Consider the following 16,463-nt stretch of genomic DNA (forward strand, 5'->3'; position numbering starts at 1 on the left):
AGAATTCATAATGACGGAGGAATTTCGATATAAAGATTTTATTGAGCTTTAAGCTAATCTGCGTCGAAATTATATCTCTAGTGGCTAAATATACAGACAAGATTGGCCATTAACATTCATTCTTATTTTTGTATAAATAAACAAAAAATATCTGAATCTTCTTGTAGTTATGTGACGAATAGCAACAGTACTCGTGTAAAACAACGGCACTTATATACTCGGATAAATAACAATAATAATGACGATTTATAGCAAGAGATCATAATTTATCAACGTTGTTTAATGATTTATTGCTAAAATTTTAACATGGAGACATATTTAAACATGTTTATCGTATGTTTTTAATGATAACGATTGAATAATATTGACGAATCGTCGGGGCTGAGTGAGATAACGTCGATATGTTCACAAGTATGTACTCGAAGCTAATTTTGGAAAGCTGCAGTTTCCCGTGTCTGTCTATCTGTCTGTATGAGGCCATTCTAGAAGTTTAAAATTCTCATTAAATTATATTCTAGCTTTATAGTTTAACATAATAATCTTTCTGATACATAATATTACAATAATAATTTTCTGGTGATGCAAAACTGATATTTGTATGTTAAAATATAAAAATCGATTTAGTTTGATATTGAACGCATCCGTGACCTGATTTTTAAACTTCCTTTTTATTGTTTTATGCAAATATAACTGTACAGATAAAGCATGTACCGAGGATGAGTTTCACAGTAAAAAATATACATAAACTTTTCTTCTTATAGGCATAATAAATCATTTAGGCAGTTATCTTATCTATTGGCGTTTTATAAAAATAAAGCTATAAATCTTGCAGGCTGAATCACCTCCATTTAATGGGATACTTAGTTACTAAACGATAAGATTGTACCCACCATCATTTTTCATAATAAAAATCATATAACAAAAATCGGTAGATCGATGTGATCATAATCGTCAAAAGTACAAAGCGTTTAGGGAAAGCTTTAGTAGAATCAACAGCAATGGTAGAAGTGAGTAATTTCAAAGCTGGTAGTGTACATCAGAATGCTAGTAGTGTTGGTAAAAGCAGGTCATGTCTGCGGCTGGCTGCGGCTGGCAGGCGACGGATGGTGCAGGGAAAGTCACTCGAGCGTGGATAACTTGTAGTTTCTTTTTGCAAACGTAGCTTGCTGGGCACGCATGCGCGAGGCGCGCGATACGTCAGTGTTGCATGGAACCTACGTTCACTTCGGACGCGCGAGTGGCGCTCGTGTCTATGACGGCGTTTGGTGCTTGCTTATGAATAAAGAACAAGTGTTGTGTGTTTATCGAGTTGGATTGCGATGAGCGGGGCGGGAGTGGCGTCCCGGACTGCGTCGGAGCCCGTCTCCCTACCGGCAGAGCTCCCGGTCCGGCTCTACATGCGGGCCCTGCGCCAGTACCAAAAGCTCCTTGATCTAAGACGTCTATCATCCAAAGACAAAGTAAGCATTGTGTAACTCCTTCTTATATAGTTCGTCCACAACTTTTTTGTTGAAGTTTATTTAGAATTCGCATTATCATGTTGAAATCGAGCTTTGTGTATTTATTTAACTAAACGTATTTAGTAGTAGTATGCTTAGGCAAGTTTTATGCCGTGCCGTTAAGTAAGCATAACCTTGTGCGTGCTTTGAACGTGAACCATTGAACTAACATGTTGTTGATAAGAGAATTAAGGGGAATCCTGACGCTTGGAATTAATTAATATGAAAACAGGCACTCGTCCCAGGAACTGATGAAATATTGAAGGTTGGAATTTACAAATTGATCGGTTATAAGGAAAATATTATAATACCTTACGTTAAAGGACCCATCGATGATGCAGTCATAATGGACATGGTATGAGTCAATGATCAATATTCCATTTTAAAGCATAGGTAATTATAAAGTAACTAGTACTTACATCCTGTGAGACATGGAAGTGAGTAACCACTTCGGATTGCTTATGTAAGCAAAAAGATTTGAAAGTTTCCATTTTCAATTCCATTTGATTTTATCTCAAATTCCCATCACTATAATTATAAATTCTATTCTATAAACTTGCAACATCTTGCATATAAAGTTGCTATTCACTAACGTCATCGCTTGACCGCTACGCAGCCGTTAGAAGAAAATGAGCGTGCGTGCCAGACATCTGCAAAAAAAATCCTTATAAAATGTTACCGACGTAGGTTTATAAAAAATAAATTATACAATTAGTTAGTAAAATGAATTACAAACATGTTTTTTAAAGTATCTTTTATGTAAATAAATCAATGCGTTGATAAAATCCTTTGACGATATTTTTATGTTAATGCAGAGCGTTGTTATTCCTCGTTTGTGCTAGGCCAGGTGTTAAAAAAAGTTTTTAAGCTTATCTTCAAGTTAAATCAGAGGACAAACGGTCTTTTGTAGCATTTAAAGTAACTTACTTATGACATGAGGTAATCTCGGTCGAGGGTTTATCATCTTCAAGGCTGCGCCAGCGCCGCCCACTGCCTTCGACAAAATAATTCAAATCATCGCGTTTGGCGTATTTACATCGTTAGAGTATTTGCATTGAGTAAACACAGAACGTTTTGTTGACAAATATTGCATTGCATTCCTGAATTAAGACCTCGAACGATAGATAAGAATCGACTCGAGTAAAAAATAAATTAAAGAGATTGTTTGAACGAGTTAATCTGTCGTATTATCGAATTAGCGGGCGTTGTTGAATTAATGTTTTTGTAATTGATATCTTAATAATTAAGGTAGGCAAGTAGAGACCACGCTGGGAACTTTCATTACCTCATATTGCATTTTTGAATACTATACGTTAGCAAGTATGGAGTTGCTTATAATTTCAATTTAATTTTCATTTCAATATACCTTATCAAACGCTGTATGTATTTTGTGCATATAAGTATTATCTATGTATTTGCCTTTAACAAAATCTACACGTTTCTATCGACACTGTGTAATAATAGTAGCACGTGCACAATCTGTACATTGGAACGAATCATTATTACGACATCGCAGTAATTATTTTTAATTAAATTAATAATACTTTAATATTATGCAATTTTATTTGCAATATTAATCTTAAGATGCGCGTTCACTGTGAATACTTCTGTATTGAGTATTTAGTTTAATTAGTAAGAACTATATTTTACAATATATTATACAGACAAGTGCGTCATATATACACGACTATTGTATATTCTATGAATTAAAATTTACTTACTATGAGCTGAAACTAAAATATGTATTGTATATAGCTTGTTAGGTTACTTTCAGTAAGGACCGTTTATATTTAAAGCCCACAAATAAGTACAATGCATCACTTATAGGCAAATCAACAATTCGTTTTAATCCATACTTCATCAGAAGATATCATTAGAAAAAATATACAGCTATGTACTTCGTTTATACTGATTTTTAATTAAAACTTCTAGAATCCTTACAAAGACCGATTCAGGTTCGCACTTAAAATTCCGACGTTATTTGACTTCGCCGGCCAAGCCGCTGACCCCTTGTGTTAGGCTATGCGATGACGTACATACAATAATTAATAACATAAACAATGTAACTATAAACCTCAAACATTATATAAAAAAAGAAAAAACAGTTATTTCAAATTACGCCACAGTCCTTAGATAAAAAAGTGCACATTCATTTGTGTTAAAAAAAATATTCAAGCGACCTTTTTTCTATATTTATTTACTTACATTATTGTTGGGAAATGAGAAATAGTTTGTACTTTTCACATAATGATTAGGTGACTGAAAAATAAAATATTTTGTTCTATTTACATGTACGTACAATCTACGTACATTAATTTACGCAAACTAGATTCTTCAGAAGAAGCGTTCGAGCGTGTCTCACGGAAATAGAAGCAATAATATAAATAATCCTTCACCTCTCAATAATCTCAATTTGGTGGACGGTGCAGTTAGCCGGCACCTACATAGTACCTAACATGGCCACTTTTAATTTCGAGCCGACCGGTTTCGGTCCTACGTACGTCAAAGCAACGACTTTAAAAGTGGCGCACGCTGTTTTTAAATCGATTGACTGCGTGACCACTTTTGGGAGTCGATTGTCGTCATAACAGATAAGCTTTTGTCAACTATTCAGCCAATGACAGATGGATAAACTGGATTTATGACGAAGGGGATTAGTGGACAGGGCCAACGTAATGTGGTGTTTGTGAATGTAATGGCGTATTTGTGAAGGCAAATGTGAAAATAATATAGAGTTAGCTTGTTAGATCTCTTGGAGTTTCTTGCTCGTTCTTCTGCGTACAAATCTACGGTTTAGAACGAACACTTAGCTTCACTGACAGACAGATTGACAGGCAATTCTATTTTAACATAACAAAGTGCCTGAATGTAATGTGGTTTAATTGAAATAAATGCTCAGATTTTCATCTGGGTTAAAATTAAGGTGCCTATTTTTGTCTATGTGATATGGTATACATATACGAATGTTGATTGGTGGCGAGCACGTCGCGTCGCCTTTCCGCGTCCGGCTACTTCCTGCGCCTGCGCCCGCATGCCGGGCCTCATGCGCGTGCGCCCCGCAAGCCGCACCATGACACCGACAGCCTCTGCATTCTGCTGATTAGACACTTCCGCACGCATAACTGACGAACGCGTTTATACAACGGTGCTGTCGCCTTTATACCGATATTTATTAAGCTGCCAGAAATTGACATTAATAATTATTATTACTGCTATGAAATTTCGACTTTCTGCTCTAGCAGTGTTGGTGCATGCCAAATTTTTGCATGGCCATTTGAATTTCAAAAATTTTTGTTCATGCTATTAATCAATTCTCTCAAAACTTTCTTTAAGCAGAAAATAAAATAATTTCTAAAATATTAACATTTCTCAACACATACAACAAGTTATATATCTACGAGAATATTCGAGAAGAATCTGTTAGTTTTTCAAAAAATAAAAATGCCTTAATGTTTTCCGGTCCCTATTAAGAACAAGTTGTTTAAAAAAGAATCTCACATGACCAAACCGGACAAAAATGTTTGCCTTATTTAACGAGATTACTACTTATTTGAGTCTTAATTTAGACACCGGATTAGTTCTCGTAATCCTATATTCTACACTAGTCGTTGACCGCGACTTTTAACGTCTCGTTAGGCATATTCAGGGATAGAACATAAAAAACCGTGTTTACTTCTAACCGAATAAAAATTAATAGACCATAAACTTTGCCTGTTTTTATGACACTCGATTAAATATTATGCAAAAAGTTCGAACAGCGCTCGTTATCTTTTCTTGTGCTTCGTCAAAAGTAACGTTTTTTGCGGTTGATTTATGCAAAATTCACGTGACAGCTATAATAATACGCTATAATTAGTAGCTGTGATATAAAATTATGAATCGTAAAATTATATCTGATGTTATTAAGCTATTACAAACTCATTTAATTAATTACAATTTTTATTGACGAATTTTCATTGATTTTCTGAACCACCTGTATCTAAAGACATACACATATCTGTATATTATTGGATTAAAATTAGCATTAGGTATTTGTCAAATTTTTCTCGTCTTTGGCGATATTTGTTCAAACAGTAAATTCAAGATAGGAGAGATTAGTATCTAGTTATAATTAGGCGTGCGAATTAACTTGGATATTTATATTGAGTGTGTCTAATGACCCAAATCTCAAACCAAATTTTACCAGTCATGTAATAACAGAAGGATATCTCAAGGTATTATAATTATTAGCGATATTTTGTTAGTTGAGGAAAATCTTTAGATAAACTTAATGGCAAGTTGTTCTTTAATTAAGTTCTTGTAATCGAGATACACACAAACACAAACACACACACACATACGTAATATTTAAAAGCGTGAAATAAAACCATATGGTAAAATTGAAAAGATCCGGGACATACCCCTATATTTCATCGTAACAGGTTAACACTGACCCGAAATTAATTAAAAGTGGGTTCACCAATCAACAAATAAACGAAAAAACAATAAAGATAAATAAAACGAAGCCGCATGCATTGTTAATTAAGAAAAACGATCGGCATTTTGCCATTCGGGTATTCTGCCTCTGTTATTCGCAAAATACACTACACTATTTTTTTTTACAAATTATGAAACAATAGTTATAATAAAGCAATAATATAATATACATAGCATTTGATTAAGTGTGTGTGTATTTTTTTTTAAATCGTATCTGTAATGAATAAGGAAAATCAAGAACGTATTCGATAGTCTACAAAAAACGTAGACGTGATATTTTTATGAACATTTTATTATTGTTTCAGTGTTATTTATGACTATGACATTATTTGAATTCACAAATTCCGATATTTCCGAGTAAATATTGATAAAATTCGCTTATAAGGGATTTTTGTTAGTGGACTTCCTAAAGCCCATTGGCACTACGCAGTTAGTTTTTCTTAGTAGACACAAGATAAGCGTAAGTAGAACTATTTATAAGCAAGAACCGAAACAACAGCATGAGTATTCCAGTAAGTAAGTCGTAATCACAATGAATTTATTTGTTTAGCACGTGTTTTCAATATCTACTATTACGTTTTGTTATTGTAACAAATTTTAATTTTACGTATTTCCAAATTTAGACATTTACAAGAGTTTTCTTTCATGGATTTTGTAAACAAGTTATGTATCTATAAATACAAAAAGACATACCCACGATATTTCTCGATGGTAGTCCATTACTTTAAAAAAAGATTGGGTAGGTACTACAAAGTTTTCAGACAAATAATTTGCTAGCCTAAAACAAACAATCGGAAATGGAATGAATGGGTCAACGTCATACCACAAGGTTAACTGTCGTTTGTTTTTTAATTGAAGTATAGTAAGTACAATGCAATTAGTTTAGACCTTATTACAGTCCATTGTCAAATTTCTTTAGCCAATAGTACGTCTTCCTTACTTATTAGTACTGAGTAAGTTAATAACATAATGATTACAGTAATCGACGTCTATTTTAAACCTCTTTTCTATATCGATGACGTCTGTTTTACACATTATTGACGGGAGTATAACAACGTATTTAGGCTTCGTAAAGTGCTCCACAAAAACTTAAGCTATTTTCGATGCTTGTTCAGTAGTTACGTTGAGTGTTTTCCACGAAATCATTAAAATTGTGTTCAGCTAGCCAATAGTACTTCAACGGCTTTCATGATTATGTTAATAATGGTTTTTAAACCATTGTTTCTTCGAATCGATCTTTTTGACATGTATAAATGTTTTTGTTAGTTCTTATTATGTTGATGGGACGTCCTGTCTCTTGAAAATTAGGTACTCTTGAGACTTTGACTGCTAACAAAAATCTGTTAAAGGCAAATCCTCTGCTAGCGCCGGCCACTTTTGCCCCTCATAGCGTTTTATGAGTTAATTTTACTTCTCTCTGTCTTACCCAGTCTTCATATAATTCATTCACAAATATATATATTGAATTTACCTATTGTATAGAAAAGAAAAGGTGATTGACTGACTGACACATCAACGCCCAGGTCAAACAGTTTACGTTGGAGATTTGAATTATTTATTAATATATTCCGTATTGTACAATTCGTACATACATCAAGAAACAAAGCAAAAAACGTAATGATAGTTTTAATACCAAAACTGAAAGAAAACTTTAAAGATAGACAATTTCAATTTCATCACAATGCATTCTAGTTGAATGAAAATATATAGTTAAATGTTAATAATAATGATATCATGCCACATTTTGACGTTTGATGATAAAATAATTTCGTTATCCGACAAAAATAGCACTGCAATGTTACTTGTGCGTATATTTAAATACAAGATAACCCCTGGTGTGGTACGTATTAATGTCATTGTTGAATAAGCCGACAGAACAGAGACAGGCTGGGATGTGACGAGGAGCATTGACGCACACGCAGCCGATTAAGTACGGGTCAAAATCTTGCGCCGGCGACGCTTTTATAAATAATATTTATGGGTCGTTTACGGGAGGGACAAAAGCAATATTGTTCTCATGTTAAGCAGCGAATGTCCATCCATTTCCTGTTTGGTTACCAGTTGCTCTTAAGACAAAGACTAGCGGCGGCATCTGCGGCTTGATCTTACTTAAATATTATTTATGGGTTAAGTTAATTCTTTAGATATTTCCGAATCGTGACGCTATCACCATTTGTTTTGGAAGATGTGTAAAACTGCGAATACACTGTCTAGTGAATTGCAAAAACTTTGTCAGTTATTTTATTATACCCTAAAATTTTCTAAGAACTTTACGTAAATTAAAGTTCAATCAAATTCAGTGTCAGTACCTAAAATCAGTACAGATTATATAAAAAATGTTTTGTTTAATGTTACAAATACTTTTTCTAACTATGCATTGGAATACATAATCGTGTTTTGCAAGACTTAAACCAATTCACTCAAGCTAATACAAATCTAGTACTATTCCAATCGTTTCAAAGCACACGGATTAACAGCTTTCTAGTAAGCTATACTCAAACACGAGGAGCCCAAATAACAGTGTCTCTAGTATTTTTCCTCGTGTGTTTTAGCACAAAATCAAAGGTGAACGTTCTCTCGATTTAGATCTTATCCATACGCAAATAGAATTAAAATTAATTCACTAAATTATTCACGTGACTTGCGACGTCCTTTTATTCCCAATGTCTTACGCTTGTCTTATGTCACCATAGGGCATTCTCATGGTGACATTCTGCCGGGGTTGTTGCGCCCGTGACGTCAGCATCGTACGAGATCATAAAAAAATACAGCCGTCACTTAGATAGCGTATCATTGACATTGTTTTCCCAAAAAAACATTTTGCCTTTATATCAAGGAAAAGGCGTGAACTCATAATCTTAAGTTTGTTATGAAACTTTAGATAATTATGCTGATATGCACAGTCAACAATTGTCTTTACAGCATGTTTATAGAAGATTATTTAAGAATTATTCAATTGTTCGATAGTACCTACTTAAATAAAAGATGCTGAATGACATCTGTGAATTTTTCAAATGGTTTTACTAACTTTTGTGATTTCCTTAATCCCAGCTATACTCATTAAATACTTAAAAAAACATAGAAATCACGGCAGATACCCATGTTTCTGATTTCATATCTTGAACCGCACCTCAAAATATGTAGTCTTTTTTCTAAGTTAGGTTTAAAACATCAAATATTATGCGATTATTAATGAAGTCTACACTTTTTTAGCTATTGACGTAGTTCTTTAATAGGCATCTTTGCCTTTAAAATTTAGCAATTCATTGGAACAAAACAGCGAAAACAAGTTACACTCGAGCCATCTTCACGAACATATAAGTAAAAATATAAAAATCCTGTGTTACTTATTTGTTCTAAGCAAAAAAGATTATTATCAGTCCGAATTATTTCAACCTTGTTTATGCGAATCGATTGAATTAACTTAGTTTTCATGTTCATTTGCTTAGGTCGTATAACATTAACATAATTTATGCGACGAGATTTTTCTTCGCAATAAAACATGGATTTTTATAGCCCAGCATTTCCATTTATCTAGGTTATTACGAACGGGAGCCATTTCTATGTACATTTTATATATAGTTCATAATGAATTATAAGTAGTTGTTATAATGTTAGTCTGGTACCTTTTACATCGTCTCGGATAATACCGGAAATCAAGGCTTCGCTGTATTCACTTCCTAGTTGGCACCTTTAACCTGAAGCGAAGGAATCATTTTATCTCATGTTTGTCGTCAATTGAATATTATAAATATTAATTCGAGTTAAAATTAAGATGTTAGTTAACAGGTGTTAAAGTAATCAAATGTCAGCTGGTATTCAAAAATTCAAGCAATTATTCTTTATCGAAAATATGCATCAAAATAGTCAGGTGGCGAATTGGTTGATGTAGAGAATAGATAGCTCGAATTAAACAAAATATATTATTCATTGATTGTGAATTGTTGAATTTGTATGCACTAGTGACTCAATCAATCCACATAATGTATGATTTAAGTCATAAAGAAGTATCATAATCATACCATAATGTATCATTTAAGTCGTAAAGATGTAGATATCATAAACAGAAACAATATTTTTTTACCCATTAACCGCCTATGTCGCATATTATCCGATCCGACACATAGTTCCATGTCCCTCATGTCGTATTACTGCGACAGAGAACTTTCATAATTTTTTCGTTTTATTCACACGAATGCGTCTCCTTATTTAGTGTAGATTTTTTTTTTGACGCCGTGCGCTAAGGGCATGGCACCTAAGAGATATTTAACTGGACGCTTAAAAGGTTATCTATATATATAAAAATCAATTGCTGTTCGTTAGTCTCGCCAAAACTCGAGAACGGCTGGATCGATTTGGCAAATTTTGGTCTTGAATTATTTGTGGAAATCCAGGGAAGATTTAAAAGATGAGAAATAATTATTTGAGGTGATACAAAGTTTGCCGGGTCAGCTAGTATGTAATAAAATATCAATTAACGTCACACGTTTCTGATTTAAAATGCCAATTAGTTTTTTTTACAAATTAAGTCACCAATGTACCTAATACTTACGCCGTCATTTAAAAATGCTATAGGCTACTTAGAATATTATTCAAAATGTCTACAGATGTATGTAGACCCATTTGTATTTAATTGCCTAATTTGATCTTACAACTTAATTTAAAAAATGGCTAATTAATATTTATCAGAAAAGATCTACAAATTGGTAAGAATAATTTATTTTGCAAGGTGATGAAATGAATGTGTTACTGACTTATGCATTCACAATTATTGTTATAATATCATTATACCTATGTTAAATTTTGTAAATTTTATTTGTAAATATTATATTATAATTTTATAATCTACCTTGCTATAACAATCAGTAATTTTTTGCTCTCCGCTGTCGTTAGGTCGACTCTATTACAAGTCTGTTCTTCACTAAAATAATAAATTATCTGTCCACATTATCGTATGTTGTAAGAATATTTTAATATGACACGATGTAAACACATTATTATCTTACATAATGTCAGAATTATTCAAATTACTTTCATGTAAATGAGCGGGAAAAATTCGGAGCAGAATATTTAAATTCAGAAAATCTTTGGTTCTGTTTTGTTTTTGCCTGCCAGTATTTCAGTGAAAATACTAAAATTCAAAAACCTCTACGTCAAATGAGTATTATACATTTCTAGTCATTGTCTATGCTTTCATAGTCTACATTTTCAAGTAAATAATTCAACTCATGACGATTGTTATGCAGATATAACGCAGTTATTGTATTTACATGAGTAATTCCCATTAATTTCTTGAGCTGTATGCAGATGCATTATTTATTTCAATTGCATTATTTATTTCAATTGATATTTTCAACTAGTAATAACAAGAGGCAAGCGAACACCTTTTTGGCACCGTCAACGGCAGGCTTCTCTATGATACAATGGATAGAATAAACTCATTTGAATAATGGCAGCGTACGTCATAGCTCATCATATTAGTGTCTTGTGTAACTGGGCACTAGAAAAAAAGGAACTCAAATTCTCTTTATATTAAGAACAAATGTATTGTCATAGTGCGGCCCATTATGTCATTTTTATGGTGCGATGTAGCAAGATCTCCTTGAGTTGAACAAGAATATTATAAAAGTACATTGGACTAATAGTTTTTTTATGCGTATAAAACGTAGAAGTCAATGGTATGCCGTAACCATACACTAGTACTTACATACATAGGAGTGTGATAACTTATGTTTGTACAGCTACTGCTGTTATTGTAACTGGCAAATATGTATGTCTGCCGACTTTGTCCCCTTGATTACGATTTTAGTTAGTTACGATAACAGACTGTGAATCATTATACATTTTATAAAATAACGACTACAGAAATCCCTGTTACCGACCAGTTTCAAAGTACACATTTACATAAACGTTGTACCTACTAATGATAAGTTTCGATAATTCAGTTTGACTTTATCTTCTTCTTTATTATGTAATGTTTCAATATCTATAACCGTGCCAATTAGACTTTTAATTGCTCAATTACAGTAATAATAACATCGTTCGTGCGTTACAACAGAAATTCAATTTACAAAGATAATACAATCACTTTGTTCCATGGTTCGAAATTAGATTCAAAATGATAGCGAGCAAATCTATTCTAAATTCAAAAACGATGCTCTAAATTACGTAATCTCGAAATGAATTTAAAATTTCGAATATAGAAGAGCAGCGAATGAGAAAACACCATTAGGATGGTGTTTATTCGCACAAATCACATGAAATAAATAAATTATACATGGCTGTGTATAATTTAATTCATGTGTTGTAATGTTCTGTCAATCGTCTGTCACCCTATTGCGTAACGGGCATCCAAGAAGGACACATTTAAGTGTATGTGGTCAATGAATTAATATTACGGGTGAACATTAAAACTTTAAAGTGACATTCAAGTGATTGTCTTACGTACAATAAGTACGTATGAGTTTAATAGAATACAAAATATGCTGTAGAAAGAACAGGAAATATAAGATTTAATTTGTATAAAAAACACAAAAGAGTTATTAAGGGTTCTAACTAAGAATACTTACTGTCGTACTCAGTCATTTAATGATTACGTAAACTTTTCTTTAGTAAGATTTTGTTCCAAAAATAATTGCCAAGGACTGGGTTAAGTAACCCTTAAATGACTTGGCGTACGGCAGTTAAGTGCATTTATTTTCAAATTAAAAGAAAATCGAAATGAAGTAAATCGACGTTTTAAAAACTACACCCAGAAATACAATGAATATCTCTTTAGGAAGATGGAAGAAACATGAAACTTGAATGGTTTTAGGCAGTAAATGTTAAAACATTTACTGCCTAAAACCTGGATTTATTCTTTGTCCAGAAAAATAATTTCTAGAATCCTTGCCTTAATACAATGCTCTTTACACGCTGCCTGCTTATATTGTTGTAATGGTAATCAATTCAAGATCACAATAAACGTAAAAAAGTGAAGTCAATGCTATTACATGATTCTAAGGACTTGTGTTTATTATACATTGGCACTTGCTTATCGTATAATGGTTGACAAACATCGTCTTATTATGCAGTTGGCATGTTTACCCGCACCTCAGATATGTTCATAGTACCGATCGTGTACTCCTGCAAAATGAAACAATTTTAGGGTTAAAAAAATGTGCATAAATATTTATGTTCAATAAATTTTGACCTGAGTTTCGAAACGTTTCGTGAATAATGTGGATAAGGTGACGCAAGCTGTAGCCTTGTGGATGCGCCCCATTTCACAAGCGCTCCGGTGCACACACGGCAAGCCACTCGTTGTAATCATAAAGATACTTATGAATGTGCCCACTATTACTTTACAACAACACTAGCCACTTAATATTCATGAATGCTCCTTATCTTCACATCGCTTCATAACTGCTTCATTATCTCCAACAAAACATCACGATATTAGCTCATAATAAAGGCATTTGCCACCTCCTTCGCATTCGAATACTTGAATGCATCAACTCGCAAAACTGAGACTCACTTTGTTGCAACTTAATTTTCCGATCACGTTTATTCGACAAATCATCAAAATTACAAAACACGCAAATTCTGATTGTATTAATTAAAAGTCCTTGAAACTAAATTCCAATCTTTGAACACCATAGTTTTACAAATGGTTTATTGTGTAACGTTCCATTTTGAATACGGAAATTGGATCAGATTTTTAACAAGTAAAAAATTAATAGCGTTGGCGGAAATTAGCATCGGATAATCTTGTGCACGCAATCTATTTAAAAAAAAATATAGTTTTGATCATGGAAATCAAGTGAAATATATTTTCCGTACTCTATGGTATTATCCAATGCAATCATGGATGTACAGGCACACCGGTCGTATTTTTTATTCCATGGTATAATGGCGCGATCGGCCACGTTCTTCGTTTGAAAAAATATTACAATTTGAAGTGATTGAACTCACAAGGTTGTGTAGTTTTTGTCGTAGGTGTTATTTTGGCATGAAATGTATAAATTATTATAATCTTGAATGTGATGCGATTTAGAAGGGCAGGTTGTCTGTGCGTGATTCTAAATAGATAAAAACTATGTAATAAGGTTATGGGTATAATATTTATTTGAATATTAGATTAAATTATTCTGTTAGGTTTATAATTATTCATGTTAAACGTGTTTGTAAATATCACTTGTATAGTTGATGTTGTACTACTACGATTGATTTTACTCACAGGAAATGTTGATGTAGACTTTTTAGATAAGAAGATACTTAATATTAATTTTCTTGAACGCTATACGAACTAGTCGCTAGACTAAAAGTCGGATACTGATCTGAAGTCAGTATAAGTACTGATATATATGACCTGTTCAACAGGATACTTGCAAGGATACCGAAGTCCGAGGATATGAGGATGTTTGCAGTTTCCCCGTTCCGCTATGTACCGTGAATTTTGATTTATTTGACGTGCACAATGTTTGTTTATATATTCTGATACTTTGTTTTTGGTTCGACAACAGATAATTCTGAAGATGCTTCTACAATTCACACGTACGATTTCATATCACATTTAGTTGAAGTTATTTTCATTGCTCAATGTACTTATAAGTAAGTACCTTGGTATACAGTTACCTAATATATATTTTTTAATAATTTAATCATTCAATTCGAATTCAGGGTCCTATAGTCGACTAGCCAAGGGCAACTCAAACCTAACAGTTTGCAATGATTATCTAGCCTAGAAAGAAAATTTCGAACAATAAGATTACATAATACGCGAACCGACTAATAAGGCAATACTTATGGAAATGAGTGACTGATACTCTCGTGATAATCCTTCATATTCGTCACTGTGTTTTTCCATGTACTTCAGAAAGTATTGAAAGGCAATGATCGGATCATCTCTTTTGAAAGGAATATAAATGGTGGGTGATTTAACCATCTAAGTATTGTAGTTAAACTCCTGATGTAACCCTTAACGAGGTGTTACGACACATATGACCATTTCTATTTCTAGAAGTAATTAAGAACTACACGTGATGCTTGCTTAGATGTATTGTATGCAAGTGTAATGAGGGATGCATGAAATCATGATTGCCATTCTCTAAAGTGATTGATCCGACGTGAAACAACGCTTGCGTTGTGTGAGTTAACGGAGGGCCTCATTCCCAATCCCGGATTCACCAACAACCCTTAAAGGCCGGCAACGCACTTGTAAATACCTCTGGTGTTTTGGGTGTTCATGTCCATCAGGTGATCCGTCTGCTCGTTTACCGGCTTATACCATAGAAAAGAGAGGTAAATTTTCATATTAGTCGATTTCGTTTCGCCCAAACTCCACACTCGTGTGAAGTAGATAAAACCTATTTAATTAAAAACAATACATTGTTGCATTAAGAAGATCTCACAAGCTACACACTGTTCAAAGATCAAAGTACATAAAAATGTGTTTACCAGAATGTTTTGACGTTGTTTTGAGTCTTTCTCTTGGCCTTTTATCGTCTAGGTTGAGGTCGGTAGTGAGGTGTAACCAGATTTTTCTGGATTTTATTATTTTGCGCTATCTGTCCCATATTTCAGTTTAGGGGTGACGACATCCATTATTGAGACTTTCGGTCATACACTCTCAGAGATCTTTCATGAACATTGATTGATTCATCTGTACTAAGTTTAATGCGTTTGTGTTAGATGTGCTATTTGAAATATAACCTTTTTTGTGGCAGTTAATGTGTTACTATTAAACGCCATTGAGTGCAAAAGTGATTAGAATAGCGAGGGATTCGCCTTCAATAGATTTTTGTCGACAGTCACTCTTAATAATATCTATTCTTTAAAATTTAAATTAAATAATCTTTTGACCGAATCTTCATAAAGCCGGTAGTCTCATAAATCATAAAGAATAACAAAATGTCAAAGACTTCATAGTACCAGTTAATTCATTTGTAGCGTCCTTAATAAATGTCAACAGTTTTTTTTTCTATATAAAATTAGTTACGTAGTTTTACTACGCTCGGTATACTTCGATTTGTATGAAACCGTCAGCACATGGTCTTGTCGATGAGTCTGAGTGACTCATACCAAAATACTCACTACGTAACAAATAGCTTCACATCAAGCCGTATAAGTCCACCTTATAATGGTCTCACTTTGTATGATCTTTCCACGCCTTCAACGGTCAGTATATATTGGTTTTTTGCGTAGCTTATGTGACTATATACCTATTCCCAGTGAGGAAACTGGTCTGACGACTCCGGTAAATTACTCACACGTAGATGAATTATATAGAAATAGTAGTTAACTATTTCCATAACGCATTTGTTACGTAAACAGATTTCTAGGGATATTGCTAATAATTCTGATAATTTTCGGACGGTTTTTCTTATTTTATTTTAGGGGAAACCACCATTAGGTTCTTAGATACTATTAGCAACTTGTAGATGTATATATGAGGAGAACTAATAATATCAAAAATAGACTTAAGCCAATCGCAACAATAAATTATTT

At 33.2% G+C, this 16,463-nt stretch overlaps 1 protein-coding gene across 4 annotated transcripts in view; it reads left to right on the plus strand.

Moving 5' to 3' along the window:
- Window positions 1–16,463, plus strand: part of LOC118266803 (inositol-trisphosphate 3-kinase homolog) — a 114,899-nt gene that overhangs the window by 78,040 nt on the left and 20,396 nt on the right. Inside the window, exon 1 of one of the 4 annotated variants that reach the window (XM_035580375.2) lies at window positions 1,167–1,460. The exons of the other annotated variants lie outside the window; for them this stretch is intronic. Coding sequence (XP_035436268.1) covers window positions 1,320–1,460 — 141 coding nt within the window. The 5' untranslated portion in view covers window positions 1,167–1,319. Of the gene's footprint in view, window positions 1–1,166; window positions 1,461–16,463 lie in introns of those variants that run through there. 4 annotated transcript variants of the gene reach the window in all.

The sequence above is a fragment of the Spodoptera frugiperda genome, chromosome 23, assembly GCF_023101765.2.
Source record: "Spodoptera frugiperda isolate SF20-4 chromosome 23, AGI-APGP_CSIRO_Sfru_2.0, whole genome shotgun sequence".
Taxonomy (NCBI): domain Eukaryota; kingdom Metazoa; phylum Arthropoda; class Insecta; order Lepidoptera; family Noctuidae; genus Spodoptera; species Spodoptera frugiperda.